General features: G+C 40.9%; 1 protein-coding gene across 7 annotated transcripts in view; it reads left to right on the top strand.

Annotated features, from left to right (window-relative positions):
* cobl (cordon-bleu WH2 repeat protein) overlaps positions 1–27,189 on the top strand; it is a 62,003-nt gene extending 34,814 nt beyond the window's left edge. For all 7 annotated transcript variants that reach the window (XM_053494534.1, XM_053494533.1, XM_053494536.1 and 4 more), the window contains 8 exons: positions 3,419–3,613; positions 10,264–10,660; positions 21,878–22,100; positions 22,746–22,861; positions 22,995–24,637; positions 25,333–25,452; positions 25,537–25,869; positions 26,205–27,189. In XM_053494534.1, the coding sequence (XP_053350509.1) occupies positions 3,419–3,613; positions 10,264–10,660; positions 21,878–22,100; positions 22,746–22,861; positions 22,995–24,637; positions 25,333–25,452; positions 25,537–25,869; positions 26,205–26,288 (3,111 nt within the window). In that variant the 3' untranslated portion in view covers positions 26,289–27,189. The remainder of the gene's footprint in view (positions 1–3,418; positions 3,614–10,263; positions 10,661–21,877; positions 22,101–22,745; positions 22,862–22,994; positions 24,638–25,332; positions 25,453–25,536; positions 25,870–26,204) is intronic.

Raw genomic sequence — 27,189 nt, 5'->3', positions numbered from 1 at the left:
CCCTGAAGCAAACAGGGTTAAGGTCCTTGGTTAGGGGCCCAACAGGGGTGTTTTGGTGGAGCCAGAGCTTGAACCTTCAACCTTCTGATTAGTAACCCAGAGCCTTAACCTGCTGTGCTACCACTTCTTTAACGTATTAAAGAACTAATTAAAAAAAAAAAAAACTTTTGTGATATGCAATTTTCAATTGTGCAGCAATAGTTTATAAACCCTCATTTCCTCACAAGGTTCTCACTTTCTCTGTCTTTATTCAATAAAACAGAAAAAAAAACATAGATAGCAATATCAGGTGATGTTATCACTAATGTTAAATAAACAATATCGCCATATCTAAAATTATACATAAAAACATCACATTTTATAATCAGTTCAGTTCTAACTGTTTGTTTAATGCTGTTTATCATTTCCATTTTTTCTTTAAAACCTCTAATATATTTTATTAAACAGTTAGACTGATGTGAATTAGCATGATGAGTGACTTTGCATAATGAAGACAGAAACCTACAGGGAAAACGTAGATGCAATCAAGCAACACGTCAAATTTAAATGTTTTATTAAAATAAAAAAATAAAAAACACCACTAACACTATTACTCAATTATTTTCTATTTTTAGGCTGTTTTTTTCATGCACGCAAGTTATAAGGCTGTTATTGTTCCTTACTGCTGATGACATGCACACACACATTCACACACACACACACACGCACACTCACATGCTCAGTGAAGCACTGAAGATCTTATCATATCTAGACTGCGTTTGTAAACATCATCTTCTCGTTTCCTCCGAAAGGCCAAACCGGGTCACGCCGTGCCCTTAAATACCTTCAACTGTTCGTTATCGTCCACTCATTTTAAACATAATTGTACTTCAGCTTCTTGGCTCGAGTTTAAGTAGAATGAGAAAAATCGTAAAAAAAATCCTGTTTATCAGCCAAGGCGTGTTTGGTTTGAGTGCAGGTACCAGGCTCACAAGAACTGCGCGATGTTAGCATTTTTTTTTTTTTACATTATTTTAATAACAAACATTTATTTGGTGATGAACTTTTTGGGGGAAAAAAACGTTTACTGTTTGTGTACATATTTTTTTCTGGGCTGCTTCAATATAATTTCATTCATAAAAACACTTGCAAAAAAAAATTATGTGATTGGCATTATCGACGATGCCGTTGACCCCTAAGGGTTAAGCGTGGTACCATGATGAGATCCAACGTGTGCATTAAGCCTAGTCATGAACTTTGCTACCAAATATTCTACAGTTAACTGTTAGTGGCGTTACAACAAAGTAGAGGTGATTGGGAACGACAGCAAGTCAGCCACAAAGTAGTAAGCCAAGTAAAATCACAGGGCAGGGTCAGCGGATGCTGGGACGCTGGGACGCATAGTGCACAGAGGTCACCAACTTTCTGCAGCGTCAATATCTACGAAAAACCAAACTTTATGTGGCCTTCATGGAATGGGTTTCCATGGCCTTACATCAGCAAGCGCACTGCAAAGCATTGGATGCAGTGGTGTAAAGCACGCCGCCACTGGACTCTAGAGATCACGCTTCTCTGTCCGGTAATCCGATGGACGAGTCTGGGTTTGGCAGTTGCCAGGAGAACGGTACTTGTCTGACTGCATTGTGCCAAGTGTAAAGTTTGGTGCAGAGGGAATTGTGGGGTTGCTCAGGAGCTGGGTGCGACCCCTTAGTTCCAATGAAAGGAACTCTTAAGGCTTCAGCATACCAAGACATTTTGGACAATTTCATGCACCCAACTTTGTATAAACAGTTTGGGGACAGCTCCTTTCTCTTCCAACATGACTGCGCACCAGTGCACAAGGCATTGTCCATAAAGACATGGATGAGCGGGTTTGGTGTGAAAGAACTTGCCTGGCCTGAACCTGATAGAAGTCCTTCGGGATGAATTAGAGAGGAGAAGGCAAGGACCGGCCTTTTCATCCATCAGTGTCCAACCTCACAAATTCCCATAAACACACACCTAAACCTTGTGGAAAGCCTTCCCAGAAGAGGTAAAGCTGTTATCGCTGCAAAGGGGGTGGGGCCAACATCCCTACGGATTAAGACTTGGATGTTACTCAAGTTCATATGGCTGTGAAGGCAGGAGAGCAAGATATTTGGCAACATAGTGTATATAGGGCTCAGGGCGGGGCAGTACAGAGTGACATATTGTTTTTTTTCCAGCACAACCTAGGCAATACGATGACCTGAATGTTATTTAATTTTATATACTATACAAACATGTGCATAAATCCGAGCACGCCACCTGTAGGATTACTGAGGAATCGCAAACTTGTACCACCCCAAATGCAAATGATTTTGGAGTCACCACACAAGAGAATCACGAAACATCACTGAATTGAATTTTACTCCCAATATCTCCAACGTTTATATAATGCGTGCACATTCAACTAGGACTTTTCAAGTTAACCGAAAAGATCACTCTTGGGAAGATTCGACGTTTCAAGCCTCTGACACCGGACACCGGACAGTCTTGGTACAGAAACGTCATGATAAATTAGATAAAGGTTTGAGTTTTTGCTTATCTGGAGCTAAGTTAATGTTTAGGCTTAGATTCTGCGGAATGTCCCGTATGAACATGTTGGGGTTTTAATTACAACCCAGGAACCCTGTCAGATCGCACCGTCTGACCAATAGGAATTAAGAACTCAAAAAAACAAACAGATTTTTATTTGTTTATTTGTTTATGTATTTATTTATATTGACCATCAATAGCCTATGATACGCAAGCCTCGTAACTCGAGTCCTGATGTTGTTTACACATTGTCTTGGCTGATTGACCACATTCGGGAGAATCCTACCCCCATGTTTACCCCAAGCCTTAACCCGTGCTCTTGGCATCTGGGCTTCACGCTCGTGCTCAGATCCTTACGGCGATATGCAAATAAGGCAGCTAGCTATGAGGAGCTTGAGGAGTCAGCCAGCTGTCAGCAACGCCAGAGATTTTCAGTGTACCGCCTGTGCGTGCTTTTCGAAGAAGGGCTCGTGTTCCACAGCTGTCTGCCGAGAAGCAACATAAACAGCAACAAGGTGTCACGTGGAAGTGGCTACATTTCTTATCTTCTTATTTCTTTGCTTTGTTGTTCTTATTGCATGGGGTTATAAGTGTTTTTTTTTTTTTTTTTTTTTTTTTAAACTGAGCCCAGTGAAGGTACAGATAGCTGTGTGAGTATGAGGAACAGAGAAGTTTAAGCCTTCTGTCAGGTGATAAAACTTGACATTTACCATTTAGTCATACCTCATAGCTCAGCGTGTGTAATGCCGCCGTTACATCACGCTCACCTCCTTTGACCGCTATATCACATGCTCACATCCACACTCACATCCACACAAATCAGCGTGCAAACATGTTTGTGTGTGTTTACCCTTAGTGCTCATGCATATTTGTCCTCCCTCAGGGTCTGTCATCGGTCAGCAGCGTGTGCGTAGAGGCTCGTCCCAACACTCTGGGCCAATCGCAGTCAGCCATGAACCTGTCCCGGCTGTCCCCGAAAACCGAGCCTAAGAAACGGCGCGCCCCGGCTCCGCCCCGTCCTTCGGCCCCCCAGGTCACGGAGACGCAAATGCAGTGCAGTCTTGCACCGAAGGCACAGGTCAGAGCACACGTCTTACACTCCCATGCACTCCAACACACACTTCAAACCAGACGTTATACAAGCAGATGTTAAATGTGGAGGAATTTGCTTCCCTCCAAAAATGAAAAAAACAAACACTTGTGTCCTAAAAGTAAGGCGTTCAAGGTAAACATCTCCAAGCCTCTCATCTTCACATTGCTTATGTACAAAATGTACGTACTGTAAGGACAGTGTGGGCTGTGATTGAGCAAACAGTAACAAATCTATGAAATAGAAATACTGAGTAGTGCTTTACTGCATCCCTGAGACCGCCAGCGGCTCAGCACTGCCAGGGCAGATTTTCCTTCTGAACCAAACCAAGCAGGGTGATTCTTGGTCCTCACATGGCATATGGTTTATCTCTACGCCAATACGGCAGCCCCTTAAGAGCTTTAAACACCCTTAAATGAAGCTCTTTTGCCTTTTGAACCGTGTCCTTAAATCACATCTCTGTGGCATCGTCATAACAGAGTGGACGCTCTTTAATCTGCTCTTGTCACAAACTAGGCCTGAAGGTAAGTTTCTCTTCTTCTTTTCATGTCCGGATCGTATTGATTTTAGTCTGAAATATTCCTGGCTTCTTTAATTGCAGAATTTCCTCTGGTTTGCTCTGAACCGAGAAGGGAAGACTAACCACATTTACATCCTCATACCAAACCGCACATTACATCTATAAGACAATGTCTCAAGACTTATTAAATGTGCCTGTGTGTGTGTGTGTGTGTGTGTGTGTGTGGGTGTCTGTGTCCTCATGTAATCTGAGTGCACTCAGGACAGCTGCTGCCTCCGAGCTTATTTTAGGCCCCACTCACTTACGCAGCTCAGCTCACAAATCACCTCCAATGACCTGCTGATTATCGCGTGCACCAGATTCTCCAGAAGCCTCATAACGCCATTCGGAATGGATTCTTGGTCCGAAACAAGAAGTTCTTTCAAAAGTTATACTATAGATAATGGCATGAAATGAATGGCATATATGAACTGTGCTTAAAGAGTATTCCTTTTGAGTAGCCTTTTCTTTTGTACATGGCTGCTTTCAAAAAACGTGATACTATTCTCTTCTACTATTAAAAATTATTTACTAATCATGTGCCATTCAGTGAATGGTATCTTGATTATAGGCCATTGCAAAATGGGCCATTGCAAGCAGGACAATAAAGAGTAAAAAGATTACTATCTACACTCACCAGACACTTCATTAGGTATACTTTGCTAGTGATGCCCCCCCTTAACCCCCGCTTTTGTCTTCAGAACTGCATTAATTATTCGTGGCATGGTTTTTAACAAGGTGCTGGAAACGTCCCATTTGGTTTTGGCCCATAGTGACATGATAGCATCAAGCAGTTGCTACAGATTATCCTGTTGTCATAAAGTGATGGACATGGTGATGCTCATGTAGGCTGGCCCATTTAAATGATCCCTAAATGGCAATAAAGGGCTCAAAGTGTGCCAAGAAAACCTCGCCCACACCATTAAACAAACCACCACCAGCCTGAAACGTTGATAGAAGCCAGGACGGATTCATGCTTTTATGTTGTTTACGCCAAGTTCTGACCCTACTATGATGTGGAGACTCATCTCACCATTCGAAGTTTTTCCAATCTTCTTCCAATCGTCCAATTTTGGTGAGCCCATGCAAATTGCAGCTCCAGTTTTCTGTTCTTATCTTACAGAAGTGGCATTTAGTGTAGTCTTCTGCTGCTGTAGCTCATCAGAGATGCTCTTCAGCATACCTCGGGTGTAACAAGATGATATTTGAGTTGGTGTTGCCTTGGTTGTGTTGATCAGCCGTTTTTTCGGAAAGACTTAGACCAGGCTGTCTGGGATCGACAACCTTGCCACTTTCAAAATCACATAAATTACCCTTTGATGGATTGGCACCCTGTCCATGGTGTACCCCGTCTCATTCCCCAAGTCTCCTGGGACAAGGAGATTCAAATCTTTCTGCTGGTGGGTTTCTCTATAACCCCTCTGGCAGCAACAAGTGTGATTGTCTGGTGACTTTAAAGGGATTAATTTAAACTAAGTAAACAGAAATCAAGTGTAAATGATGTTCATTTAAATAGAACTGGATTTTGGAAATGATGTTAACAAACAAACATTATTTCAAATGTCCAACTGGACCAGTGGAACATTCATGAGACAAAGCTGTAGCATTTTGTATAAATGCATAAGATGGTATGTATACAGTATGTCTCATCGCTAAACATGAAATTCTCTGTCGAACCGTTTGAGAACCCCTGACACAATGAGAACCTTATAGGTTTTTGACTGCACACCAACCAAGACACCATCTAGCCCACCACATCGATATAACGAAGCCAAGCAACACAATCATCACACAATTGTGGGATTACATTGGCGTATTCAAGGGGTTTTGGAGCCTTTTGGTATTCTTTAAATATTGTTTGAAGGTACTGTTCTGACTCCATTTGTAAATTGGCAGAAGAATTGAGCCACATGTTTGGCACAAGCCGTCCATGAACGTTTAAGCAGATCTTCCGAGTCTGTTTCATCTGATCCTAGTTCCACTGTCTCTTTTTGAGTAAGAATGTGCTTTTCACTGCCCAAGGCTTCAACATCTCAGACGACTCGGCAGCCATTCTCATTTAGTTTCCCTCTTTTGTAAACTGTCTGTTGAAGATAGTGGGTCTCTGGTTGTGTTTTAATGAACTTGATGAGCTTTAGTGACTTTCTGTAAAAGAGGCGAAGCTCCTCAAAGAAAGGTTTTTGCTCAAGCAGATTTTGCCTTTCCTACTCAAGGTTTTTACACAACAATAAAAATACACTCACGCAAGCTAAGCAGACCTTTTGGACACCTGGCCTTCACATCCTTATGTGTTGTTTTTTTTCCACCAACTGTTGCCACGAAGTCAAAAGCACAACTGTATAGAACTTTTGGTTTTAGAATCTAGATTTCCTCAAAAGTATGAAAAACATACAGTAGCTGCAATCTTGCTCGGGATCTCCTGCTTTAAAAAATCTATTCACGAGACATGTTGGACATGTGGGCAAGACATTTTCTTTATTCTTCATAAGCATCATTCCCAAGTACGTCTTGTCCTCACAGGTGCGTCAGTTCTCCAGGTTCCAAAGTTTGCCCAGAGAAGTTAATATTTTGCTACTGATAAACATGATGAGAGAAAATGAACATGCTGTTTTTACCAACTTGAAGCTGTAATAGTACTATTTATGTAGCAAACCAATTGTCCTGTTTTTTTACCAATTAAATAATAAAACCTTAACACTATACGATATTGCTGATTTTTTTTTTTATTGACTATTACAATGGCTAGCTGATCTAAACCTAATCCAAAACACCTCACAGCAAACCCTGACTTTCTCCTGATCCAGAGTCCCCAGGGACACTAGGAGAGATCGTTCGAGTTTTAAGAGAGAAATGCATGTGGATATAATTTAGAAAACTGTATTTCATAGTTGTGGCGACTATGAAGAGAGGAGTCACATCAGCGCTAAGGTTAACCTGGGCTTGTTTGGTGGTTTAAATGTGCGAGTACTGAACACGACAACCAACTAGCTAAACTCCAAAGAAATGTCACCAAGCTCAGGGAGTTGGCTAATAACTTGTCTTAAAAGTGTGAAGACTTGGAGCATCAAAATAATATTCACCTGCTGGGAGTAACCTGACAGTGCAGAAGGATCCCGACCCACTGAATTGTGGGCCCAGTTTCTGCTTGGACTTAAGGAGAGGGCAACTTTAGACGGGGCTCATTGTTCCTTCCAGGCGAGAAGGAGAGCCACCCTAGCCATCTGTCATCAGGGGGAATCTTTTCCAGGTCCAGACCGAATCCTGCATCTGGCAAAAGAAGCAGCTCTTCTTTCTTACAGAGGGGGGAAGGTCTCTATCTTTCCTGATTTCATTTCAGTGGTTGCCAAGAAACTTCTATTCATCATGCCAGCATTGTGCGGGATTACAAGAGAAAACAAATATTCATCATGTCAGCTTTGTGTAGCATTACAAGAGATGAGATCTTACGAAGTCTTCTATTAGGATATCTGTTACTTTAAAAGGCAACATCTGATTTAAGAATCGTTTTTCCAGCTAACGGATTTTCAAATAATCTTATTTAAGTTTTAAAATGTTCTATCACCACATGTTTTATTTGCACTCTCCAGACACCAAGTTAATTGACCTCCAATCATATTGGTCCATTACACACAGACTAGCTTCAGTAAATAAGAAAATATAAACAAATTATAACCATGTTTAAAGTTTGTGAAAAAAATAACTTCTTATTTAAAATTTATATTGAAACAAGTTTCTCAAATACTGTTACTGCCTGCACTTTCATCCCTCACTTCTTCCCCTCCCACTTTCTTCTGGTCTGCTGCATTGTCTTCCCTCCCATATCCTTTCTTTCTGTACCCCTCCCCGCCTTCCTTTCTTTTCTTTTCTGTAGATGTACTGTTATAGTTTGGGGTGAAAGGTTTAGTGTGTGTGCTGTAGGCCTGAAGTCTGTACATTTTAAATATGCATTTCCTGGGAAGGTGCTTCTGTTGGGGGTGGGGTGTTAGTATGAGTTCAACATGAACTTTACCCTAGAAAATATAGAGTCCTCCAAAAACGGGCGGGGGGAAAAAACTGCATCCTAGGTTTTGAACTCGCAACCATCCAGGCATTGGCGTGTCGAATGCTAAAGAGCTACGTTTGGGGCTTGAAGCATAATTTAAATATTGATAGCTTATAACCAGACATACTGTAAATGGAAGCTTTTGTGTTGTTCAAACAGTGCATTAATTCTGGAGATACTGTTGTTACCTCGACTCCTGGTTAGGGCAATGATGGACCCCTTGCAGTTTGCGTAGCAGAATAGCGCTGGAGTGGATGATTCGGCTGTATGCCCACTGAACATAATGTTCTCTGGTTTGGGGAAAACGTGACTAAAAAAATAAAACAAGCAGCATTGTGAAAATTATATTCTTTAACTTCTTTGGTAGATTCGACACCTTACAAGTTTTTAGGGGAGAAGATCTGGATGACGCTGGTGAACATAGCCATCATATTATGGCCAGCGGGTGCTTTCTTCGGCATACCTTTGAGCAGTGAAGTGAGCCAGCCACCCAACCATCCCCTTTGGTTGGTGTGTTGGGGAAACAGTGCTCTGGTACCAAGTACACTTTTGAACAACATTGTGCTCAATGTTTGCTCTTGTCTATTATCATGGCTTCTGCAGTAGTAACATTTTAAGGTGCGAATCCTGGAGGCCATTACCACAAAACATTCTTTTTGATTTCCTGACCTGCCATCTAACAAAAGGCTGAACACACAAACTACTCTTTGGTGCATATGTACAAAACAACACTTGAAGCAAGATGGCCCCAAGTGTTGTAACCATAGTCTGGAAAAGGTGCACTTTTTCCTCTGTAGGATCTCATTTTGATTGACCTCTCTACTCGTATCTGTTCCACACCAGTGGCATCTTTGACATTTCCCAGAAGGTGAAATGTAAACTCTGCAACTTTAAATACAAAACAAGATGTTACCATCAGTCATGGCCACCTGTCTTGTCCGCCACCACTGCTTGATATTGTGCCATCATTCCTTCAAGGAAAGGAAAGAGATTAAGGAAAGTTACTCTATGCTTGATGACTTCGACAATACCAGAATTTAAGGTTGGGATAAAAGGATTTCTTGTAAAGATTTAAGAGCTTTAAATCAGAAAAAAAGCAATGACAGATGAACAGGTTTCCCTGTAGTTTTTTTTTCCCTGAAGATGTCTTTTTTTTTATTTTATTAAAAGTTAAGTACAACCCCATTCTAAGCATCTGATGAAATAAACTTCTATTATTTACTAAACAGATTTTTAGAATGTATTGGAAATGTTGACATCATTTTGCTTTTTATTCCTACCAAATGCTGGTATTCTAACAGAAGCAGGTCCTAATTACTGCAGTGGAAAAACGGGGAGGAGGTGGGGGGGTTTGAACAGGAAAAGAGCCCACCATACCACACATCCCTGCTGTTAATGTGACCCGGTCCCTCTATCTTATGCCCATCTTTTGTCCTTAAATATAGACATGTGTGTTTCCCCATGAAGGTCTTTTTAGGTCATTGCTACTTCAGTATGCTTATACAGTTAACAGAAACAACTTTCTTTGTTTGGCTCACATCTGACCCACATTTGTGCTTTCGAGCCCATCCTAGAAAGCTTGTTTGTGTCTGTTGTCTGTGTCTGCTTGTCTTGGTCTGCATCTACTTGTTTTGCTTTGATCATGAATAGCATTTTTACTGAAACGTGAAATTTTTCATATGCTTCATACACCATTTGTTTGTGTACTAGCATTTTTACCAGACTTGTTATGCGGGAACGATGATCTCAAAGACATGGTTAGTTAGTTCTTGGAACCTTGATCACAAAAACTAGCAAACGTAATTGAAACGGCAAATACCAATTTTATCTTAGAACCGAGCTTCAAAGGACTCTGTTTCTCTTGCACAGTGAATCGCTTTGATACTGTTTAAGTGGGTTTAGTGTAACAGATACCAATTCAGTTTGTATTCAGGTCCCATCTGTCAAAATGTCCATGACGTACCTGCGCTCAAACACTAAGTGCACCTGAACATCGTGCGCCGTACCCTGTTCTCAAACCTTTTTTTTTCTTCCTAGACAAAACCGAGCTCACCGGGTCAGTTAAAGAAACGGAAAGCCCCGCCTCCTCCACCCACTGTAAATCCCACCACCTCCTTGCCAGCTCCCACCGAGGCTGCCGTCCAGGTACTCGGCACTGCAGTGGCATCTGACGACTCCATGTCCGATCTGAGTCACAGCATTGAGGACTCCGAACCGGCTGCATCTGTCTGCAGCAGCACCAGCAATGATGACGCCGCTGAATCCAGCAGCCTGGCCGAGGAAACCATGCCCGAGCCAACCGTCGAGTTAGCTACGTCCAAGGTGGAAAAAGTTGCAGAATCGAATCAACAGCCAGTATACAGAAGCTTTGTTAGGCAAGAACCTGAGGAGCTTAAAGTGGAGGAAGTGGAGAACAACCGTCATAGTACAATGGGTTTGTATTTGGAAATTAGTATTTCAACTTATATGACAAAGGTTGGAATTTCAGACCTTCAAACTATGATATTAAATACTATATATCAAACAATGTTTATGCGTGTTTAACGGTACTTGTAGGTCAAACTTCAGCTTACCCTAGCATACACATCCTGATCCTGATTGTTTGATAGCCCGCTAGTAAACATCTCTCGCTACTCCACGTTTCGTAGTTAGTAGCCAGATTACTGCACTAATGTTAAACCATTACATTGATTCAAATGCAAATTGATCTAGCTTGTTATTAGTAGATCCAGTATATCATCCCAACTGTTAAATATTGTATGGTGGTATGACGGTATATTGCAGAGCTGATTAATAACACATGGTCAGCAACTGGCTTGTCACTGATCAAGTTTTCAACAGATGGTGGAAGTAATGACAAATGAAACACTGATGTTTCTGAGTGTCCCACCCCTTATTTTACTCTCAGCTTAGTTTTCACGATTCCCATGGCGGTAGACATACTCTGAGTTGAGTTCTCGTTACACAATCTCCTATTCCATCTGGTCAGTTTTCCGCGATGAGCTTAAGTGATAAAAACCATTGGCGGCTTTTCAGAACATAATAACCCTAAAAACGATTTCTCCGGAAATTTAGGAAATATGGAATATCCGAGCACCTGCTTAGAAAATCATACTGCAAATCAACAGTTTAGGGAGACCAAAATTTATCCCGTTGATATTTTGGCTACGCCTTCATCAGTCTTCATCAGGCTTGACTCGCAGCAGAATTTTCTCTCAGCGGGTTGAAGCCTGTTCTGCGAGAGAGAGATAGAGAGAGTGAGAGAGAGAGGTCAGCCAGGAGACTATATTGTGCAACTGACAGCACTGGCACAGGTCCAGAAACGCCACCCAAAAACTTTCCTGACTCAACTTTTACTGGGCAAATGTACAAATACCCAGGTGCATGGACAATAACGTACAGCTGTTATATCACATTGGGGTGAAGCAGGGCAAATGGTATTTCTTTTATTGTGTGTTTTGTCATTTACTCATCCTCAAATCATGCAGCTAGTTGATTACGCTTTGTCACATAGAGAATAAAGTTGTACAGAAATATCTCTGTAATAAGAAGATTGGCTGATTGTTACGACATGGCTAATGCGAAAAGTATATAAATGAAGTAATTTGGTGTTTAAAGTACTATGAGTCTTATCAATATCTCTAGCCATGTGGTTTTAGTAGAGAAAATCAATTTATTAATAAATTCCTAACTAAATGTATGATGCAAACGATACGAATGGAGATGTTATCGGTGGATTAAATCATCCTGCTCTCTCTTAAACTAACTCCGCAAAACACATTTCATCCATTCCACTTTATTCATAATGGTTCTTTTTGCTTATTCTATGATATTACCATCCGGGTACAGTATATACAGCATTTCATCACACATATGTCCCAGCTTGGTGCCCCTGTAATCCTGGGCTCTGTCTATTTGGAATCAATTGAAGGCAAAACATTTTAAAAGGTAGGTAGTGTAAGGACCAATTATAAATAACTATCCTTGGAGCAAGTTTAAATTTTAAGGATGTTGATCAACACTGTAATCACTATGAATTAAACTTTTTTGTGCGTCAACTACAAAATTATCCATGGCCCTATGTTAATGCCACAAAAAAAGGTATTGCACTTTGGGAACTATGTTTATATATCTTCATTAACAAAGATTCTCTTGCTTTTGCCTGCTGTAACAGACCTGCAAACGGACCTTACTAACATGTACCTCGTGCAATACCATCTATTTCATTACAGAAGGAGGAACACCTATATTAATTCTTGTTACTCTTATTATTCAGAATAGGGTTCCCCAAATCCAGTCCAACACAGTTTGGTGATTCTTCTTCTCAAACACAGCGGATTTAACTAATCTACTAATTACTAGGTTCAGTGGGTGTGTGTGAATTACAAACTTTGCTGGCCCTCCAGGACTGAATTTGGAGACCCCTGATTTAGATGAACAATCTAAACTTCACTACTTTCAAAATACATCCAGTCAACTGTAGCATGTTTTGCTAACATTTCATGAAGGCATTTCCGAAGCTTCTGCAACATGTGATTGGAAAAAAAAAAAAAAACTTGAGTATTTACTTGCGTTTCTATGAACACTGGGCAACTGTCAATGGAACAGCAGATCTATTCAGGGAAAAAACTGCAATGGAATTCTGGCCACAAGTGAGAGGAGCGCTGGAAACCAAGGCCTTGTAGGCCATTTTGGTGCCACAAGCAGGACTTTGTGGTCTGATTGCTTAAAGATCAGCAGTAGAGGCAGACATTTATAAACTGCACACTGAGGCCATTCGTGGGGCAATGTGTCTTGACCTTGCTGATGGGCCAGCTCCACCACAGAGTACCACTCTGGGACATTGTGGTTTTGTATCCAGCTGTGCTTCATTCAACATTGACCAGATACAGGACAACAATTTTGTGCACAGCCAGGACTCCTTGTTTCAACTCCAATTCGACTGTCCTGAAGTGAGTGACAGGCCCAATCGAGTAGTTTCTGTGCAAGGCAGAGAGCGCCATTTGACCTCAAGCCTTTCTGGTGACTGGTAGCTGATGGTCAAGACTGAATTGCAGCTTACAAAACAGAGTTTGTCAGAGTAAATACTGGATGTTGCATTGGACATTCTCAGATAAGATGCCGATTGGACAATCTGCTGAAAGGCGCAAGCTTTACCTGGGTGAGATTTTACTTCATGTCAGGGTCTAAAGTTGCCATTCTGGCAGGATTTACTGTGCAGTCAGCAAAAAGAATGTCTAAAAAACACAGCCAAAGCCATGTATAGTGGAAACCAGATAACTCAGTGGTTTACTACAAGGAGCTCATGAAATGAACCATTTGAACAAAACAAGCAGCGGTTTTGTTAATGTACCAAGCACAACAGCAGCATCAACAGGGAGTCTTTATCTGCAAATTCATCATTTTAGCATTTACTCAACTGTGTTGGGTTCACTGGCCACAAGTTTACATATAAGAAAATGTGGGGGCAGTGAGACTGAGCCTAAGTGCGTGAGGAGAGAGCTGGTCCAGAGTCCAGCTAAATTTGAGTAAAGTGTAGAGTGTGTTACGTTGAGGGAGTTCTCGGGTAACCATTTACATTCACGAGTAGGCTCTAAGTCATAGATGGGTGGTGATCTCGAGAACTGAGTTTTTTGCTTTTAGCTATCAATTGTTGGAAACATACCTACAGTACATGTGTTGATAAATGACTAGTGCTTCTTATCTTCTCTAGGGGGGAAAACTGTACTATGGCAAGGCTTTAGAAATATAGTAAAGGGTTGAACAGCACATTTGATGTATTATATTCAGTATTCATGTTTATTCTTTATATATTTCCTTTCGAGCATGGCTTGCTAGATGTCCGTTACACAAGTTAGCAAAAGTTGGTGTGTCGCGTTCAAGGCGAGGTTGACATGCTAAAGACAAGGTGTTAAAGCTATCGGTGACGCAGTTTAGGTGTTCTGGCATCCATCCATCATCGGCGCTCAGCCGTGCTTAGTCAGCAGCATTTAGAGTGATTGTTCAGCGCCAGGAGGACATGACTCTGCCCTCGGGGACGAGCTGCAGCCCGCGTATGAGCTCCAAGGAAGGAGAGATTAAGATGATGGATTTGCCTGCTGTCAGCAAATCACAGATAAAGACTGGCTGAGATGACGCAACCACTTTTAGCAGTGCTGTACTCTCAGGATCAGTAGGTTGGTTTTACAAGGAGCACATATAAGTTATAAAGGGTAATAAAAAAAATCAGGACATACGGCTGTTATGATTTATGAAATTTGCTATTTTATTACACCCCTTCTAACCAATAGCAGTGGTGAGACCCACCTGAATACTTTAGTGTCCGCCTGCATATACATACTGGGACCTTCAACAAAGTCATAAAGTGACTGTAGTACTTAATATGTGGTAGACATATTGTTATGGTTATTATTCAGTTCCTCCTTTTGAATAAGGTATCTGTGTCACTTTCCGATGGCCATTGCCATAGGCATACTGCTGTATTTGACTGGTTCCCAGTGAGAATGACACGTCCTCTTATACAGTATTCCATTTGGTCTCATTTCATTACAGATCCTTAGCCCTTTCCCCGTGCTGTTTGTTATACGCTCCACTCTTCTGGGAAGGCTTTCTACAAAATTTTGTAGCATTTCTACAGGGAATTGTGTCTATTCAGTCATAAGTCCATTAGTGGGGTCAGGCAAGGAGTTCTCAGGTGCAGTTCACAGGCCAGTTCATCCCAAAAGTGTTCAGTGAAAGTAATGTCAGGGCTTTGTGCAGACCGCTCAAGTTCCTCCACACCAACCTTGGCAAGGCATGTCTTCCTCGACCTCACTTTGTGCACAGAAGCATTATCATGCTGGAACAGGTTTGGGCCTCTTAGGTCCATGAAAGTGGAATTTCTTAAAGCTACAGAGTACATTGAGATTTTAGACAACTACGTGCTTGAAACCTTATGGTAGAACAAGGCTATGTTGGACAGCTGTTCAACTACTTTTGGCCATAGAGTGTAAGCATCTCTGGCCGTTGTTTTATATCTGTTTGCTTTGTTTTCAGCATTTATCTAAAGATTAAGGACATATTTTTGGGAGAATGGAAGCAAGTCTTTAAACTACAACCGAATGATTTCAGTATAGACAGTTAGATTTTTTTGTTGATGTTGTTGAGAGCTTACTAAACCCCAAATGAAGGACAATTTACAGAAGATACAGACCCATGAAGCTTTCACTAACTGTTTTTCTTATTTGCATTTTATAGTCAAAAATTCATTCCATCCATTAGATCCAACAAATCAGTTGTTTCTTTTATCATTTGGACATCTAAACCAATTTGTTGGCAGGCTACCCGTTTATTTTATTTGTTGTTGTTTCGCTACATTTAAAGTATGGATGAAATTACATTTTGCAGATTAAAGGGATAATTTCTTAACTAAGGTTATCATTTTTCCATTAATACATGTTGAAAGGCAACAGTGAACTGTTAAGGGGTGAAGTAGTGTCTTTTTTATAAACCTCAAACCAGGTCTGTGTATGTGCTGTGTAAGGTTTTGGACCCTATCATGGTTGCGACCCCATTTTTCCTGCTAACCTAACATTCTACTAATTGCATAACTAACTGCCTGCAGCCTTTTCTCATCTGATCATCAGATCATCAGATGCAATCTTGCCGTTTTGTTTGTTTTCCCAAACCTCACACTGGGATGCCAGTGGACATCAACACTTGCTTTATCCTTTTGCATCTTTACAAAACTTTTGCTCACGTCTTGGCGTAGCAGAGCTGAGGAAACCAGTAACTGTATGCATCAAGTAATAGATGCCATTGATCGTGAAAGTGGAAGGCTGCCTTGCCATTTCAAAGACAAGACCAATCATGCTCTAGTTCTTGGTCTTGGGTATGACATGACAGTATCTCCCAAAGCAGCACATCTTGATGTGTAGGACTTCTTGATGAATTCCACAGTAGGTAAATTAACCAAGTAATGCTTGTCTGTCATTTTGAACTACACTGCCTAGCCAAAAAAGGCAGCACAGAAGGGTCGAGTTGTTAGCCTGCATCAAGTACTGAAAACAGTTAAGGAGATTTAAAATAATTGGAACTGGGTTAAGAACTGAGAACCCAAAATGCATAGCATCCAACATACAAGCCTCTGGAGGCAGTGTTATGATCCGGGGGTTGCTTCAGTTGCTCAGGTCTAGACTTAGCAACATTGTGTGGCCGAAAAATAAAGTCAGGACCTGAATGTACTGAATGACCAGGTTATCACGTTTATGAGTTTTCCTGACCTGGGAGCATGAGGAATCATTCAAACTGTGCAGTTTAATCAAAGCTAAATGCAGTCAATAAAATCTTGGAGTCGTTGACCAATGCTACACTATATACCCCATTGTGACTTTGTTAAAGTTGCGTGCACATATACTAGAAGGTATGCAGATTATTGCCTTCACACACTCGTAGCAATCATCAAATCAGTCATCCCTTTACGGTGCCATTCGAAATGTAGTACCTAAGCAAGTGACAGCAGGTGCAACAACATCCGAAGTCTTAGTCTGGGTTTAGCGAATTAATTCCCACATTATTCCAATTGCTAAAGATATCCAGATCATGGAAGGGGCCAAGCAAAACCAGTAAGTGATTAATGAAAGTTAACACTGATGATCTTCTTGTCCCTGAGATGACTCCCCTCCCATAATGACCTACACACATGAGCGTAAGTCTGACATCCTTAATATTCAATGCAAATTCATTTTATTTGTATATCTTTAACAATAATCATTGTTGCAAAGCAGCTTTTACAGAATCAAAAGAAAATTGTGGAAATGTGTATGAATCAAAATGGTCAGATTGTCGTTGTAATAAACACCGCATGTTCCTTTGCCTCCATTTATTACTCTGGAAAGATGTTCCAGTCAGAAGTCTTTTATCATCTGGTTTGGCCCCGTTCCCGCACGCAATTATGTTAGGGCTAAACAGAAAGTCAGCCAGTGGGTCAGCCTACCCTCCTGATATGTTTTAGCGAGCATGCACACATGCATACCAGCACGTTCGGGTTCAAGAGAGAGTCTCTACAAAAAGTATTGCTTACCGTTGAGAAAAAAAGGACACAGTTTTGGCATAGTTTAAATATTTCATATGAATTGCTGACTGCATCAGGCTACACTATACGACTTTAGTCAGTTTCTCAGGGGCTTTTAGAGCTCAGTTTTCAGGCTATGATTTCTTTCCGTTTTTTTCCAATATCATTTCGTCTAAAGCACTTTTTTGTTTTTTCTCCCTTTTCTTTCCTTTCTCCTCTTTCCTTTCTCTTTTGCTTTCATTCCTTCTGCAGTATACTGCTGCACTCCCGTCCTGATGCACTCCGGACGCCGATGAACAGACATCCCTTCCATCTGCGCCCGTCCCTCGCTTCTCGCTTCTCCCTTTATCCTCCATTCAACTTTTCTGCTTTTTTGCCTTCCATTATTTTATCTTCAAATGTAATGTTTTCTTTTAATCAAGCCATTTTTTATTTTATTTTTTTTACAAATGTCTGGAAATGTTTGTTTACCAAAGCTGGGGGTGTGGAGGTGATTTTGGGAAAAGTTTGGCTCAGTTTGCTTGCATGCGATTGGGTGATGGATTTTGGGGGCGATGAAGGTTTGTTTGTTGGTTTGCCGTTTGCTGGTTAAAGAGTTTTAAGAAGGACGGTTAGTAGCCAGAGGGGAGGGGAATGTGATTCAGGATGATGCCATTGCTAAGTTGTTGCATGACGACTAAATTGCTTTACATGTGAAGGACATGCTGCGACCTTCAAAGCCCAAAGTCAGCCATTAAGATATGAAGGCATATTGTGCATTATACATTGCCTGGCCAAACATTTGTTATTTATTGATGTTATTGGCATCAATAATTATCCAATACATTATTAATTAGAAGCAATGAAAAAAGTTCATGTGGTCTGATGAGTCCAGATTACAAACTCCTCAAAGCATGGAATAAAATATGACATATTGTCCTGTTTGGTGGAAAATAATCAGAGACTGGATGATGTGACATGACCACAAAGTAACTATGACGAGTTACAGATTATAATTTATCAGTGGACAAACTTTTTATCCATTTCTAGTTATATTATTAGTCGCATCAAGGTATTTTCTTTTCTGTTATAGCAGCCAAGTTTAATAACAGTTAAGCTTAGATTTTTTAGATTGTCTTCTTGTGTAAGTTGTGCAAGACCCAATTTTTATCCTTGGTCACCCAAACCAGGCAGTTAGTGTTTTGGGATTAAAAAACAAATGGACTTGAGTACTAACATGCTGCATTTGAAACATTTTTATTACACAACACAGTATTCTGTTGGAACAGCAAATATCTTTTCACTTTTTGCACTTTCCTGAACTCCTTTCTTTTGGGACACAGTCGAACCAATGGTCTGCCATTTCAGATGCCTACAGTTAGGATGGCCTCCAGATGTTTGTATTGAGGGATTGAAGAGTTTGAAGAGTTCCTGCCTTTGTTATGCTAGCATGAGTGATGTGTAATGTTTTTTTTTTTTGTCAATCACGTTTCCTTTCAATCAGTATTGTCAGTTGAACAAAAACATAACAAAGAAGTATTTGTACTGTCGTGTGCTAATTAAATGACTGAATGCATCTGTGTTAACCTGGGTCCTCCTGGATGTTTGATTTTATACGAATTGCGACCGGCTTGTTCTGCTCTGCCTGTTGGAAAGTCGCGAAATGTTGATAAAACTGTCACACTGAGACAAAACTGATACATCTTTGTCATACGATCGCTCTTACCACTACCTCGACGTGGTCTGTGCAACCGGTTCCATGAGCAGGCGGGCACTTGTCCGACGTTGGGGATCAAGCAAAAGGAGATTCAGCCATGATAGTGTGAAATTTTCAGCTGTGTTTTTCAAATTCGCATTAAACTAAATAAATTTGGACACAATTTGGAATTGAAGACGTTTCTTTTACTAATAATAAGCAAATGATCACAATGGTTGTTTACACGCCATTAGGGCATAACACACTCTATCTCTATCTAGCTACTTTGGCAATTTGTCCGCGGTCCATTCATATCTGCAGAAATGTTCATAAGTTGGGGACTTCCCGTAGTTGCGTAAAGACCATCGCACTTAGCCCGAGAGTGAGGCGGACTCATTGAATCACAGTGCCGTATTCAATTCCATTTTATAGAAAAAAAAAATTCTAGCTTTACATTTTTTTTTTTTTTTGTGTATAGCTTTAGCAGTTTGTCCGTAATAAGGAAGCAGGAGGTGATGGTGGCGTGGAAACATTCCCTGAGATAAGGAGGCTCAAAGAAACCTCAAGAGGAAAGAACCTGTCTTCATTTGGATGATCCAAAAGAAAATAATTCCCTTTTACAATTTATAAACAAATAAATAAATAGTGTAGATTTATTGCTTACATGAGGTCCACTATGGTAAAGCTACCGATTATCTTATAAAGTATGAACTCTTTGACCTTTTTATTAATAAAAGCCCCTAAGACATAAGCCGCCCTGTCTGTATGTATGTATATGATAATTGATGAACGCAGTGCATCAGTTGGTCTGTAGAATGTGCCAGACCCCCATCTACGAGTGCCAGCGGACCGTCCCGAGCACAGCAGCGAGCCTGACCCGGTGTGTTCGAGTGTATCAGGTACTACAGTGTGGGAAACAAGCCACCAGTCAGAAATCCTCCACTAACAGCGGCACCGCCGTCGGAACTACTAACAGAAAAGAACTGAAATTTGACCTGATATCAAATTTAATACCAAACTGTGGTAGTACAGTCAAGTGCTTGTTATTCGCCTTGGTGTGACTCAAACTCTGTGGTGGTGTTCTGAGGCACCGGCACCGTGTCTGCTTACACATTTTACTAACTGTGCACGAGCGTGTTTTGCTGCGATGTGTAAATGTAGTGAGTTAGAACCGCTGTCCAGTTGTGGTCCAAGATCAAGCTTTGAGCGCATAAGAGACTTATATGCATAAGCAAGTGCTGTGTCATTAATTGTGTGTGTGTGTGTGTGTGTGCGAGAGAGAGAGAGATCTGTGGTCGCAGCTGCCATGTTTTAAGAGCTCTGCTGGGAAACGGTTGGGAAACAGCATGTGACTCATGACACATCCAGGAACTGGAGTCTACAGCACGTCCACACACACACACACACACACACACACACACACCACATGACCCAAGGTTACCCAGTGGTTGGTTCAAATAGTTCCATCTTTTATGTCATGAATAGTACAGCAGATTTACCTTCTAGCTTCCTAAAGATTTTTATATATATTTTTTTATTTTAGGGGTTTTTACATGACCGTGTGTGTTCTGAAATTGGAAGGCGAAAGCAGCAGGAACGTGAGGCTGTTGTCAGGACAGGATGAGTGAGATCTGGGGCGGGGCGGGGGGGGGTAGTTGTGCTGGATTTTTGAAAGAGAAAATAAAATGCAGTGCTAAAAGCAACAAGTGAAAAGAATCAGGTAATGTCAGTGCAATCATGCACGTTAACACAGCGCGAGCAGAGAGCGCGCGTAATCCTACAACTTGTTTAGGTTGGCTTCCTTCCATGAATTTCAGACCATTTTTGCTGGAGTTAAAAAAGCCAAGGTTCATCGGGTTTAGAATTGAAGTCTACAGTCACAACAGTGACTCCTGCTTTATCACAAAACATCCTCAATATTACACAATTCTAGCCTGCAGGTTCATTAGACCAGGCAACGTCGTTACCAAACTGTCGTGTTCGACAGTCAAACTGGATGAGATCACACCTTTTCCCAGAAAAGCTCCTAATGCTCGTTACCTGTATGTGCATGCTTCGATGCATCGCACTTCTGCCGTGATGGCTTTCTCATTTACTGTCATTGTATGTATTGACCTCCTTAGTTAAATGTGTGTGTGTGTGTATATGTGTTTTGTTTTGTTTTTTAAATAGGATTAGTTCTTGCTTTGGAGACTAGGCTAACATATTGATAATCATAACTATCTTATACAGCATTTCCCCGTTAATAACAAGTGACATCATCTCATGGAAGGTATACGGTGTCGCTTTTTGTAAAACTATCGAGCCATGTAATTTTATAATATTGCAATATTAATGTTGTAGCAACATTGAACTTGGGGCAGTAATGCCTCCGTGCCCAAAGTAAACACTTTGGGACCTCACACACCCTTTTCCCAGGGGCACGTTTCATGGAAAGATCCTGCGTCAAAGTCTCAGACGCAGTAGTTTTCGGAATCTCAGAATCAGCTTCTAGTTCTCGCACTGTCAGTTGACAATCTTTGTTGATTGCACTCTCTACACATTCATCATTCTCAGGTGTTCTGCATGTTCCAGGTCTTCCAAATGCTGTGTTTTTTTTACGTGTGCGCATTTCAGTCTCTCCTTGGTTGCCTGGTTACATCAACGGTCACAAAACCGTTCTCGTATTATCAATGGCTCAACGTTTTTTTTAGACGGACCTCGTACACTGGATGTAGTTTAAAAATGAGACTATGTGTGTCCTGGCTTATAGATTGATCTTGTGTGACACCTTGACTCCACTGGGTTCTGGGGCATGCACAGTAGCAAACTACTAAACCCACTAAAATACATAGTTTAATGATGTTACAAAAAATAATAGACTAAAAGGTGATCCTAATGCTAACCGTTGTCCATTTTGTCCCTGCTGGACGGCCTGACTGTAGTCTGGCTGCACACAGCAGAGCAGGAAGCCGAGACAGTGTCCATGTGCAGCAGCGAAAGCTTCGCCGATCAAGGTTACGCACCGTCTGACGGAATGGCTGACTCTCCAACTACTTCCCCTGAGGACACGGTTTCCCTAGGTCCTGATTCCTCTCTGAGCCCTACCCAACCTCAGGAAGACTGCGACAGCGATGAGGGCTGTGCCACATGGGGCTCGCGCCACAGGTAATTAAAACTAAAACTAAAAAAAAACATCCTAAATTAGGAATCTGGAATAAAAAAATCCCTTATCTATGGGCTCGTTTGCAAACACTGCTGCTTGGGTCCTTGTCCCTGCCATTGGGACAAGCTGGAGCGCTCCCACGTTAAGTGGAGATAGCACAGCCTGGCTTGTTTTGCATAGTACTTCAGCTAAGTCTAGCATTTTAAAGAGCCAAAAGCTCTAATGACTTTAGGAGCAGGAATAGGAGCTGCCTGTGCTTGCAGAGTCACTTAAAACTTTGTTTCTGTGAACGTCCAAGAAAGTCTTCCAGGAAACAGCTATTTCAGTCTTCCAGGAAAGAGCTATTTTTCGAGCTCAGGCAAATTAAAAAGGTTGTATATCCAGTAGGTGGTGAAAGGAATGTCTCTTTTAACTGTGGGCAAAAAAATAATAATAATTGTCAGCATTAAATGTAATTTTTTTTTACCTCACACTAGTAAATCAAGTGAGGTTCTGGATTGATTTTGGACATGTTGAATCTGCAGCTCATTAGTTAATTTTCTGGTCTCATTAAGAGAAGATAAATGCCTGAACAATAGCTAAATGTTAGTGAACATGTTGAAGCAATTGCTCTCATTCGGTAACTACGGTGTTCTCTGTGCAAACAGCGGAAACATGCGACCTGGGAACCAATCAGTCAAGAGAAACAACGGCTATGAGGAAGACCCTGCAATCACTGCCCAGATCCACTTAACCTTGGCTGATTTAGATGCAGACTTAGCAGGTGGTACAAGTAAAAAAAAATTAAGTTTATATTACAACCTAAAAGAAATCCTCCTCCTGTCTAGCATTAATCCTATTCTGAAATCTAGCATAAAGATCTAATATCCACTTCAACTCTCTTTCCTTCCAATTAGAAATCGATCACTCTTATGAGGAACCTGTGTGCATGGAGGATGAGATCCCCGTGTCTGTGGTCGATATAGATGTTCCAGTTACAGCAATTGATGAAGTCATTGATGACTATTCAGCTAGCTTGAATGTTTTTGAGGCGGCACTACAGCGCAGTAAGAAGATCTGTGAACCAGAAGATGGCTCAAACAAGCTAGTCGTAGATCTCCAGAACAAAAACAACAACGCACACATGTCAAAGAAATCAATCAGTCCATCGCAAGTAGATCGGATTCAGTCAGGTGACAAGAAGGAGCAATCAGAGAAGGTCGCTATAAGCCCAGGAATTAAGGGTAGAGATGAACCGGATAAACAGAAGCTGACATCTCAAAGTCTTTCAGTGTCTACTGTTACCAGTAGTGCACAGAATGTTCTTGAAAGTAGACTTCGGCCTCCACCAACAGTACAGTGCCATAGCAATGGAAGCACAGAATTCAACAGAGCCTCATCTGTCAAATCTCAAAACATGATCAGCAAGAACCCAGTTTCTAAGTTCGGCCTGAAGACCTTTACCATCGTCCCTGCTAAACCAGCCGGGTCCCAAAATCAGGTCAAGTCTGTAGGCTCCTTGCGTATGGGTGCCATAAAAATCGATGAGTTGGGTAACATGGTTACACAGAGAGAGGTTCAGGACACATCTGATCTCCTTGACGAGACAGGTGATGACCGGGATTCTCCACTCCTGGACAAAGCTAAGGCCTTCTGGAGTTCAGCTAGAAAGGAGGATCCATCACCTAGTGCCTATAAAAGAGCATCTGTAAAGACTGAAGAAGTTGTAACACCCAAACCGTTACCTGTAGCAGCAGTGTCACAACATCCAGAGAAGTCAAGCATTACGGAACCCTCGAAACAGGTCAACGGGCCAAGCACCAACCTCGCATCTGCAGTAATGAAAAAGCTTGCTGTTTCGGATCCTGCCGAAAATATGTTTTTTACAGAGCAAAGGAAGAATCTTACTTTCCTCAAGCCTTCCAAAAGAACTTCAAGTCATTATGTGGCTTCAGCTATTACTAGGTATACAGGGATTTCCTCAAGCAAAGTAGATGGTGTTCAGGAGCTTCCAGAGTCCATGTGTGCTGGACAAAAGCAGGTAACCAGCCAAGCCTTTAAGAACGACCTAAAACCTGTGCAAGCAGTGTCAAATCGTAAGGCTTCGGATGCATCTGTAAACTCTGTGCCTTTTCTTCCTGCCGCCAACCCCTACCAAAGTTATACTCCAGAGAAGCAGGAAATCTCTAGAGAACCACAAATCATTGGTACAAATGTATCTAGCACTAAAGCTCTGAATTCCAGCCGAGTAAACAGCGAGCCTCAACGGCAAGCAGGCATTTCTACACGGTCTGAACCCACACTGTCTTCTTCTAAAGAGAACATGTCGGTGAAAAAAAACCCAGGAAACTCTTTGCCCATGAACAGTACAGTAAACACTCTTCGTCCAGCAGTAGCAAAGAAACCAGAGTTACACAGTCTTGGTATTCAGCCCAGTCCATTTGGGCCGGTTAAAAAGTTTAAGCCTGTGGTGCTGAAGTCGGTAGAGAAGGAGACGTCTCTTCACAGTTCGCTCATGGAGGCGATTCAGTCAGGAGGGGGAGTGGACCGTCTCAGAAAGGTGCAGTATCCCAAACAGGAAACGCAATTTTCATTCCAAGATAAGCTTGCTTGCAAAAAATACATCACATATATACTTAGTAATTAACTAAGGAACTTTGTTAAAATGTTAATTTATCATTTTCAACACATAATCCTCATTGTTAGTTCCTTGTCATAAGGGGCTAACCTTCAGATATAATAATTATAGTATATAGTATCATATAGTAATGATACATGAGTACTTTTTTGTTCGTTTGTGTTAACAATTAATTGTTATTATTAATCAGTCACTGGTGGTACAGCATATTATATTTTAGAAATAGGGGAAAAAATCAATTTAGTGATGTATCATGATTCTTCTGTGGGGCGATTCATGTATGTATCAACACACTGACTAATTTCTTTGTTTGTTTGTTTTAAATTGCAAGCAATTAAATTTTTGTCCATAATTAGAAATTGCATCTTTGATTCATTTTGTTTAGATGCCACATTATTGGTGTATATATAAGTATTCGATTGCCTGCCTTCCCAGGCATATGAACTATGATACCAAAAACCAACAATTCTTGTGCTTTAGCTAGCTGAATTTAAATGTGTGTTAGCTAGCTTTGTTTTACTTGTTGCAGTGGTGAAGAATTGTTGTTAATGTGCACTTGGTTTCTGTCACATGGTGTGGCAAAAAAAAAAGATGTGACTGTCCGTATTTGCGCCCAGGTATCGGACTCTTCCAGGACCAGCATGCTGAAGAAGCCATCATACGTGAAGCCCGAAAACGAACATTCTGCTCTCCTGTCAGCCATCCGAGCTGATAGTAATTCGACGAGACTTAAGAAGGTAACCTTAATGAATTTATGGTCAATCAGATCTGTTTGTTTTTGTTTCAGTAGACAATCTCAACCTCTTCACTGTGACTTTTAGACAAACTCGTCAGCCGCCGCTGAGCTGGAGCAGTTCAGGAAAACTGAGGAGAACCGGTCGGAGCAGAGACACACGAGTCCTCCAGGTCCTCCTGCGTTCATGCCTCCACAACCACCACCAATCCTTACGCCACCACAACCAACCTTTACACCGCCACCACCACCAACCTTTGCCCCACCACCACCAGCCTTTACACCTCCTCCACCACCACCTCCTCCTACGTCCTCAGCTAAGCGGACTGTGGTGCTGCCTGCAGGGGGAAACCCAGAGTCTGCCAGAGAGGCACTGCTGGAGGCCATCCGTTCAGGCGCCGGGGCCGAACGACTTCGGAAAGTAAGGACGTAGTTTGAAGGAACCAGCACTTGTATAGCTAGCAAATGATGAAAGATTCGTGTTGGGTGTCATTTATGTGGGAAATAAAACACCACTGGTCAATGATTGCTGTTTTTAAAATTAAGAATTGTTAAAAACTTGTAAAAAAAAAGTTACAGGTTTACTACTGTAACTGTTGGCATAAATGGAAGAAATTAGCTAACCGAGCTAATTCACAAAGATAAAAATTAAACAAAAGTACACTTCTTAGATTATGTTATAAATTCCAAGGTTTTACCTGCAACTTTTGTGTGTTTTTTTTGTAATTTATTTATTTTTTTATTATTATTTCTCAGGTTCCGGTGACGACAAAAACCGTTAAAGTCAATGGAAGACTAGGCACCATCCAGGCATCTGCTTTACCTCCACAAGAGCCCTAGATGTTTTCAGATTTTTTTTCAGATTTGATCTTAGAGATTCTCATAGCCAAATTTCACATTGTATGCTAACACATTTGCTATATAAGTTGCAAAATACAGTTATGTATAGTTGTCGGTCACATGCTGCTTTTTGTCCGTGCCAATCATTTCTAAATTAATTTCATAATTAGGAATCTTTGTAAATGTATAGGAAAAAAACATGTTCTGTTTTTAAGGACAACACACTGTACGTTGTTCACAAATAAGCCTTTACACTTTCTAATTATCTATCAGTATTTTGAAATACATTTTAATTGATATCAATATTTGTTATCGTGATCTCATACTAATCGCAGGTAGTCTGTGCTAATTATTTGATTAGTCATAATGACCATTGATTTTCTTTTTCTTAAAGCACCGTAGCTATACATACAAATGAAAAAAGCATTAATTTAAATGTTCAAATGAACATACTGTAGCAAACATTTGTTTAGAAATTTAATTTCGAAAATAATTCATTTCATAACCTTTGCTCACCATGCTGCTACTTGGCAAAAATTTTATTTATGCCATTTGAAGGGAAAATTAAAAAAAACTAAATCTATACCTTTATAAATATATTTAATATGTCTTTAATATATATAAAGTGGACTGCATGACGGACCTACAGAAGGTACAGACAGGTCTGACTTTAAAATCTGTAAGCTCTTATGGATGAAGGTTTTTGGATCAGAGAGTTGTATATTTTGTACCTGTTCATAATTAGAAATTGCATCTATGATTCATTTTTGTTTAGATGCCACATTGTTGGTATGAACATGTTTTTTCTTTTTAAGTTCTACTTTTGTACATGAAGTGTGCAATATTTTTGAAAGATTTAGATATAAATCAATAAAGCAATCAACCGTTAAATCAATAAACT

The sequence above is a fragment of the Clarias gariepinus genome, chromosome 4 (genome assembly GCF_024256425.1).
Source record: "Clarias gariepinus isolate MV-2021 ecotype Netherlands chromosome 4, CGAR_prim_01v2, whole genome shotgun sequence".
NCBI classification, from domain to species: Eukaryota; Metazoa; Chordata; class Actinopteri; order Siluriformes; family Clariidae; genus Clarias; species Clarias gariepinus.
The sequence above is the reverse complement of the archived record's forward strand: the minus strand, read 5'-3'. Positions and strand labels throughout refer to the sequence as shown.